The sequence below is a fragment of the Fusarium poae genome, chromosome 2 (assembly GCF_019609905.1).
Source record: "Fusarium poae strain DAOMC 252244 chromosome 2, whole genome shotgun sequence".
Taxonomy (NCBI): Eukaryota; Fungi; Ascomycota; class Sordariomycetes; order Hypocreales; family Nectriaceae; genus Fusarium; species Fusarium poae.
The window spans coordinates 8,057,885-8,066,908 of record NC_058400.1 but is presented as its reverse complement, the minus strand read 5'-3'; the positions used below and the strand labels follow the sequence as shown (position 1 = coordinate 8,066,908).

Below are 9,024 nucleotides of genomic sequence, written 5' to 3'. Positions count from 1 at the left end.
TGTTTAGTGCGCTCTGACCTCGAAACAGTAGGTGCTATATCACTTAATTCGGTATCTAACATGGTGGGTGAGGTATATCCAACCTGAGAATTCATCAAAGCCCCGCCAACCCATTGACTTTAGCCACAAAACTCCGGCTCATTGCATTGAAGTCAATCACGAGCGTTGACTCATCCGCGAAGTCCTCGATAAGCCTAAAGAAAGCCTGGGTACGTTATGTAGGATCTTTGATTCCGCTCCACAGATGGCGTTCTGTTGAGGGAGAAATGTAGCGTCATGAACCGTAAAAACAAGTATTTGTCAATAACCTCAACGCCTCCCGCCCTCCATCCCGGCCCTTGGGTCCATTGTTACTTTGTTCCATCAATGCTGTTCTTGTAGCAGCTCATCCGCAAGCCTTCTAATGTAGAATTGGCGGATCTCGGAAGGCAAACGGTCAAAACTCTTGGTAATCCGGCTGATGTCTTGTCGTCCCTTCTCGTACGCAGCCAGATCTCTGTTACCATAAACATCTCTGCCTGTTGAGTAACCACTCTCAAGATCACGGAAGAATACATTGACAGCGACGCTGAGATCTGTCAATGGGCTGGCTGTATGGAACCACATAGCTGGGATAAACAGAAGATCGCCTGGGTTCAGGAATGCCTCGTAGGGATTAGTCGATGCCAGTCGATTTGTATCTAAGGCTGAAAAGACGTCAAGACTTGAACTCGAGGCACCTGGCGCAAAGGCTAAGTGGCTAACGTCAGTTGGCGGGAATAGGATCATGCGCTTTGAGCCTTGGATTTGCGTATAAACGTTTGCCATGACCTGAATTTGTCAATTGGGTAGCCAAGCAAGGTAATTCACAGTCTTAACGTTTACTTACATCGTAGTGCAGCCACATGTTTGCTCTGCCAGATATTCTCAGCACGGAACTAAACATCCGATCCTTGACCGAGCCAAGTTCTTCTGGCAGCCGAAAGTCATCGGCCAAGCCTGGGAAATCATCTGCAAGGTTTGCCGGCGCCTCTGTGGGCTTTTCTTCAGAGAGAGCACGCAAGTACAATGCTTCTCCTCTGGCGGCTTTGGTCATGAACGATGAGAATGACTCAGTAACATATCGGAAATTCTTGGAGTTGAAGTCCATCTTCCCCGTTGTAGTCTGGCATTCGTGCACAACAACCTAATGTTCTAAATTAGTAAATCGACCTAGGCTTGCGGGCCGCCCTAACTCGCCTCTTTGGTCTCGCCCACACTTTGTGCCATGTACTCCGGGCTCCATTTCTCCACGCAGCCTCCCAAATCCAGACCCTCGATGATAACCGGCTTTCGACCCTGGACCAGTTTTTCGAAATCAGATTTCGATTGTAACTTGATCTTTGGGATCGTAGTGATACAGGCATTGGGCTGGGGCTTAGGCTGGCCGCCGTCCGCCGTTGGTTGTGTTAGCTTGGGTGAATTCTGATAACTGACAACAACTGGCTCATTATGAATTGACCGGCCAGAAATCATCTTAGAGACGACATCTGCAAGATCAACTCTGTAAACTCCGGTATCCCAGAATGTTCCCATGGAAAAGCAGGTAGCTCCTCCGCCCACGATGACCAGTTGAGAACCGGAGGAGACAGTTGCAGAGCCTACCATGAAAGGCAGCTGTCCGGCCTTTTCTCCTAGGTCAACGAGATGGACCTCTAATGATTTGTCCTTTATGACAAGACAAGCCACGGATTGGCCTTGCGAAGAAGGGTCTTGGCCAACGCCACCGCACACAAAACTGAGGGACTCGATGTTGTCAGTTTGGGCGCCGAAAACAGACAATGCCCATGAGTGTTCGTCATAATTTGTGACAGATTCAAAATGAATGCTTGGCTACGTTTCTATCAGTATAATCATGCTTGGCGCAGTGGCAATAATACACTGCACTGCAAAATAAACATACCTCCTGAGTTGTAACATCAACAGTCCAAAAGTAGGCCTGGTTGTTGATCTTTCCTTCGCCGTCTATTCCACCCGCCAGCAATCCTTCAAAGTGCCCATGCTTGCTTCCAATATTGGTAGAAGCTACGGCAAATGCTCCAAAGGTAGAGTTAGGTGAGACACCAGAAACTGCACATTTAAGCCATCCCCTGACAGGATGGAAGATAAAGTAATCCGATGATATTTCGGAAGGCCCTGTCTTGCCGCCCAACACTAAAGCGAGTGATGAGCCCGGCAAGTGGACAGTAGAGTGTCGAAATAAAGGAACAGGCAGGTCAAATGTCTTTTCCCAACTGCTCGAGCTTTTCTTCAAGACCCAGCAGTCACTGAAAGCCTTTGAGGGAGAGGCACGACCTCCAACAAGCAAAAAGTCACCCTGGCCCAGGTCTGTAGTCGTATGGCAGATCCTCGCAGAAGGGCCGATGGGTGACATTTCGAAAGAAACGTTGCTTTCTTGAATAGAATATATGTCACATGAATCAAGTCGTGCATTGATCCCCATACCCAAGGTGTGGACTAGGTATCGCGCTCCTTCTGGGCTGGATGCCAACAATGGCGACCCAAATCGCCGCTTGGGTGCGCCCAAAGACTTGTTAGCAACCATGTTTGCTTCGACATGCTTGCCAGGAGGAGAGGCTAGCATCTGTTGCCCAGCACCCTTCTCGCTTCTGTGATAGGATGTGGCATGTAGAACAATGTAGTGTCTCGCGAAGAGAATAAACTCTTCCCATTCATCAAACGGCTCTACGTCGTCCAGGGCAGCCCTTTCGGACGAGTTGAGAAACACTTCACTGTTCCAAGCCTCCCACAGATCCCAAACATCAACACTGTTCCAGCCTCGCTTCTCAAACCTACTGCGCTGGCTATCGACAGTGGGATACTGGTGTACGGATTTGAGGGATGTGTTGAGTTTGTTGAAGTGCTTCAACATGGTGCTGGCGAAGGGATGCTCCGGTCCATGAGGTAGGATCTGTTCCAAAAGACAGAATTCAGCTGGAGGCGATTAGTTTCATGATAGAGGGAGTATGTTGGAAATGAAATACCCTGCCCAATAGAACTTGCCCATTGTATAAGATCGTCTGCCGATATCGTGTCCATATAAGTCACCGAGACTTCAGCCACAAATAGCACTGAACATTCGGATAGGGGTAGAAACGACTCGAGACATTTGCGGAGGGTTTCCAGTTCTCGTAGATCACATCCCACCTGGCAGTATTTATCACTGCGAAGAAGGAGATGGTCTGTATCTTTTTCACTGATGTAAGGATCTTGGCCCAACAACTCGCTAAGTTGAGGGGTGCCTAGAACGATTGCTCGCTTCTTTCGCATGAGATCCGGGTAGTCAACATCTATGAACAATGCATCGCCGCAAGAATCGCCGTATCTATGGTACGACTGCCATGGAAGAACGTCACTTCCTGCCCCGAGATTGATAACGACTTTTCTTCGGCCCGGCTCTGGGGTAGTGATGAATTGGCGAACTATCACATCAATGGCCCTGAGTCTCAGCCAGTAACCACGATTTATGAGAGGAGCTCTTCGTTGGAACTTGTTGACAAAGTATCGAAAGAAGTGCAGCTCATTGGGGTAGTAGAGCCGCTCAACACTCCTCTTGGACACAATGCTGCTGCTGTTTGTCTGTAAGTGAATGTTAGTCTTGATAAACTGTAACTGGGCTCCTGAGTCTCAGGGTACAAAAATAAACAGTTTAAGTGTAGTCTAAAAGCATAAAGTGATTTGCCAATTTCGTCTCTTATGCTTCTGCTGTAAGTGTGAAGGCGAAATAAAAACTTACCCCCATGATCAGGTCATCGAGAGCCTGCGTCTTGGCCGTCCGTGTGGACGAAGGCTTTTCCTTGGGCATAATAGGTACAATTACTGCCTACCTAGGCAGTGAGAATTTTCAAAAGGGTTGATTTGCCGGATTTGCAACAAAGATCGACTTTGTCAAGACGTTGAATGGAAAGAATTGTTAGTGAATTGTGCCCGTCTTATCACTATTTGAGGTTTAGCGTGAGAGGTAGGTACGGAAGGCCACAGGGAGCAGTGTCCTAAAAGTGCAGATATAATATTTTTTCTTACTCTATTAATACTAATATATTATTAATTACTTATCTATATAATAATATAAATAAATAATATTATATTAAAATATATTTCTTTATTAAAGTCTATAATTAAGTTATAAGCCTTTAGTAATAATATAAGCTTATATAAATTAATATAGCCTTATATAATACTATTTTACTTTTATAATATATTAAATTATATTAATTTTTCTTTTTAATAATAGCTTTTTACTTAAAAAATAATTATTATTATATAAATATTTAATTATAATACTTATTAATTAATTTTTATTTATTATATTATTAATAGCTTTTTTTATTATTTATTTTTTCTTTTATAATTAATTTAATATTTAATTTATTATTTATAACCTTAAATATATAAATATAAAGTAATATAATAATAATTCTTTTAATTAAAATAAAATTAATATTTATTAGCTATATATAAGCTTAAGCTATTATTATTAAGAATTAATAATAAAGTATTATAATAATTAGCTATATAATTTTAATTATAATTAATTTTATTATTATATTTTAAATTTATAATAAATATTTAAAAATAATAAATAAATTATATAAAATCTTAATTTATATAAAAAAGGCTTATTATATTATAAAATATATAATTAAATTTAAAGCTATATTAGCTTTTATATTTTTATTATATAAAGTAATAATTAAATTTATTATAAAAATCTATAAAAAAGAGTTTTTTTAATAGATTAAAAGGTTATATTATTATTTTCTAATTTAAGGCCTATAATTAGCCTATTTAAGTTTAATAATAATATATATAAAATAATATTATTAAGCTTATTCTTTAAAGTAATAAATATTATAATTCTTAAAAGGCTTAATAATCTTATTAGCTTTATATTCTTTAACTTTAATATATTATTTATATTAAATTTCTTAATTAATTTAATTAAGCCTATATATAAATATATAAAAAGGTAAATAAAGCCTATTATTAATTTAAAGCTTTATACTTTAAATAAATATAAAGTAGCTTTTAAAATTAAAAATAAATTTATATTTTTTATTAAAAGAGAATATAGTATTAAAAAGGAGATTAAAATAAAGAATAATAATATTATTAATACTATATTATTTACTTAAGAAAATAATAGTAATAAAAGTAATACTTTAGTAATATTAATAACCTATTAAGAAGATATTATTATAATTAAATAATTAATTAAGGAAAAAGGGCTAAATAAATAGCTAATTAAAGAAAAAGGGCTAGATAAATAACTAATTAAAGAAAATTAGCTAATTAAGAAAAAAGAGATTAAATAGAAAATACTTTTTATATAAGTAAAATAAGGAAAGAATCCTTATAATAATTAAATAGTTTTATAATTATTTTAAATTATTTTAAATTACTTTAATTACTATTAAATATATTAGAATTAATAATTAAATTCTTTTATATTTTTTAATAAAATACTTTTAAATATATTAATATTAATATTATATATTATTAAATAATCTTATATATAATTTATATTACCTATAGGGATATTTAAAAGCTTAATAAAAAGCTTTTTCTTTAAGGTAATATATATCTTTAATTAAGCCTATAAAAATAAATATATTAAATACTTTAATTATATAAGGCTATTAATTAGGAAATTATTTTAATCTTTAAGAATAATATTATAAATTATAATTATATCTTTAAGTAAATATATATTTAAATTAATAGAATTACTTTTAAAGATATTTAAAAGGGTTTATAGTTAATCTATTAAAATAGCTTCTATATAGCTTTTAAAGTCTTTTACTTTTAGTTAAAAGTAAAGATTTTAAGGTTACTCTAGGTTTATATAAGGTCTATTAGCCTATTTATATATATAGTATATATTCTATATATATATAAACTTAATAAGCTTTTCTTATATAATTAATATATATAGATATAATATAGTAATATAGTTTAATAAATAATTATATAAAAACTGGCTTTTAATAATAATAATATTAAAGTATTTTTATAAATTATTAATTATAATATTAAATAATAAGTAAATATATATATATATTAAAACTTAGCCTTTTTTTTACTTAATTAAAGCTATTAGCTTTTAATCTTCTTATTATATATACTTTTACTATAGATTTAAATATTATTAAATTATACTTAATTTAATATTATATTATTTTATTTATATACTTATATTTATAAAAGGTAATAATATATACTAGCTATTAAAAGAGTCTTATTATTATAATTAGACTAAATAAGATATAATATAATCTCTTATTATTAAAAAGTATAAAGATATTACTTTATAATACTTTATAATATATTTACTAATATATTATAATAAAACTATATAATATACTATAAATAAGTATTAATTATAATATAAATTTTAATACTTTAAGCCTTTAATTTATTATATATATTAAGGGATTAAATAAAGTTAGGCCTAGCTAATACTTATTTAATTTAATAATACTTTATTATATATTATTAATTAAATATATTTATAAGTATAAATTCTTAATAATATTTATAAAAGGCTTTATAGCTTAAGATAAATTAATATTAATATATATAAATATAAAGGTATATATAACTAAAGGTTTAAAGCTTTATATATAATTTATTTTTATTTTTAAAGAAATTATATAATTTAATCTTTATTATAGAAAATATTTTTAATATTTAATATCTCTAAAGCCTTAAATCTTATTAAATATACTTAAGGCTAGTCTTTATAATAATAAAGCTTTTTATTTATAATTATAGAAGTATATAATAATTATTAAGGACTTAATTATAAAATAATTCTATAATTTATTAATATAATTACTTTAAATCTTTTATATTTTTAACTTATTAACTACTTAAAGAAGAGTTTAAAGCCTATTATTATATAAATTAATATAATATTAAATAGCCTACTTTAATATTAAACTAATTTATAAAGGACTCTAGAATCTGCCTTATTATTAATTAATTAGTATATTTTTACTATTTAATTTAAATATAAAATAGTTTAAAATTAATTATAAAGTAATTAAAAAATATAATATATAAAGATAATCTTTTAAAATTATAATTAGAAAAAAAAAGAAAATAAAGGAAAAATATAAAAGGTTTTAAGGGATTTAATTATAAAAATTAAAGTAAAAATACTATATATATAATTACCTTAGTTTAAAGAAGAATTATATAATTATATATATAGTATTTTTACTTTAATTTTTAAATTATATATATAGTATTTTTACTTTAATTTTAATTTCTATACTAAGGTAATTTTATATATATAGTATATTTACTATAAATATATAATAAAGTAAAGAATTTTATTAAATAACCTAAAGGTATTATATTGCTTTATATACCTATATAATAGGGCTTTATATCCCTATATATTTATAACTATAGTCTTTATTATTAATAAATTAATTATTTCTTTATAAATTATTAAAAATAGCCTTTAGACTTTTAAGTTAAAAGTATATAGTAAAAGACCTTACTATAAATTAATATATAATAATATATAAATATATATATTATATATATTTAAGTATATTTCTTTTTCTTTTTATTAATAGCCTTATAAAAAATAGTAATAATCTTAAGGTAGGTCTTATAGTTAATACCCTTTAAGATATTTAAGTTATTATTATTATTATCCTTATTATTACTTTTAATATATTTATACTTATAAAAAGAGTTTAAAAAAAAATTAATATAATTAAATAAAAAAATATATAGCTTTATATATATTTATAAAAAAGTAAGTAATATTAAAGTAATTTTAATTATAATTAATATAGAAAAAGGTACTATTTTTAATAATATAGCTAATTAATACTTTATTACTCTTTAAATACTTTTTATATACCTTAAGGTTATTATTATTATTTATTATTTCCTTATTAAAAAGATAATAAAATATAATATTATAATTCTATATATTAGTAAAATTAAGAATATATTTAATTTTACTCTTTTTTTTTTAATTTCTTAATATATAATATAAAAGGTTAAAGTTCTTATATATATAAGTATATAAATATATTATATTAATATAGTATTTATTTAATTTTTTTTAATTATTTTAAGACCTTTAATAAAGTAACCTTATAAAATATATAAAAAAGCTTAAATAATAAACTTTTTAACTTTTTAAGGCTATATAGAAATATAAAAGTTAATTTTAAAAATTATAATATTAAAGAGCTTTTCTAGAAAAAGCTATATAGCCTAAAGACTAAATTCCTTTAAATTAATTATATATATAATTATAATATTATTATTATTATTAATTTTATTTTTATTATTATCTTTATTCTTATTTATAAGTATATAAAAAGGCAATTTCTTATATAAAAAAGTCTTTTTATTTAATTTAATAGAATTAGTAAATATAAAAGATTTAACTATATTATTAAATATAATTTCCTTAGTTTTAAAAGTAAATATATTTATATAAGATTATAATATTTTTTTTATTTTTCTATAAATAGCTTTATTATTTTATATTAACTTAATAATACTTTAAGAAGCTATTATAATAAGTAATATAAAAAAGTAAATTTATAAATTTAATATAATATACTTATTTTATATATATTAATTTTTAAGATTTAATTTAAAGAATAGCTTTTTTTAATTATAAATAGTATAAATAAAGTAAAAAATAATATAAATTAAAACTTAAAATAATATAAAATTAAATATTATAATATTAAATTATAAAAAGGTATATTAAGGGTATTATTAAGGTTTAAAGGAAAAGTATTTTTACTTTATTATATATTATATAAAGAAAAAAAAAAAGAAATTATTATAAAATTAATAATATAATTATATAGATATATAATCTATTTATATTAATAAACCTTATCTTATTTAATAATTATAAAAAATATCTCTTTAATAGGTCTATATAGAAGGGGTTATTATATTAAAAAAATATCATATCTGCACTTTTAGGACACTGCTCCCTGTGGCCTTCCGTAGTAG

At 27.9% G+C, this 9,024-nt stretch overlaps 1 protein-coding gene across 1 annotated transcript; it reads right to left on the bottom strand.

Moving 5' to 3' along the window:
* Window positions 1-363: 363 nt before the first annotated feature.
* PPM2 (tRNA methyltransferase ppm2) lies at window positions 364-3,823 on the bottom strand (the record flags this gene model as incomplete). The annotated part of the gene is made up of 6 exons (XM_044851232.1): window positions 364-810; window positions 869-1,165; window positions 1,219-1,851; window positions 1,922-2,952; window positions 3,003-3,597; window positions 3,755-3,823. The coding sequence occupies 6 exons, from the start codon at window positions 3,821-3,823 to the stop codon at window positions 364-366; spliced, it is 3,072 nt and encodes a 1,023-aa protein (XP_044709944.1).
* Between the last annotated feature and the right edge of the window lie 5,201 nt (window positions 3,824-9,024).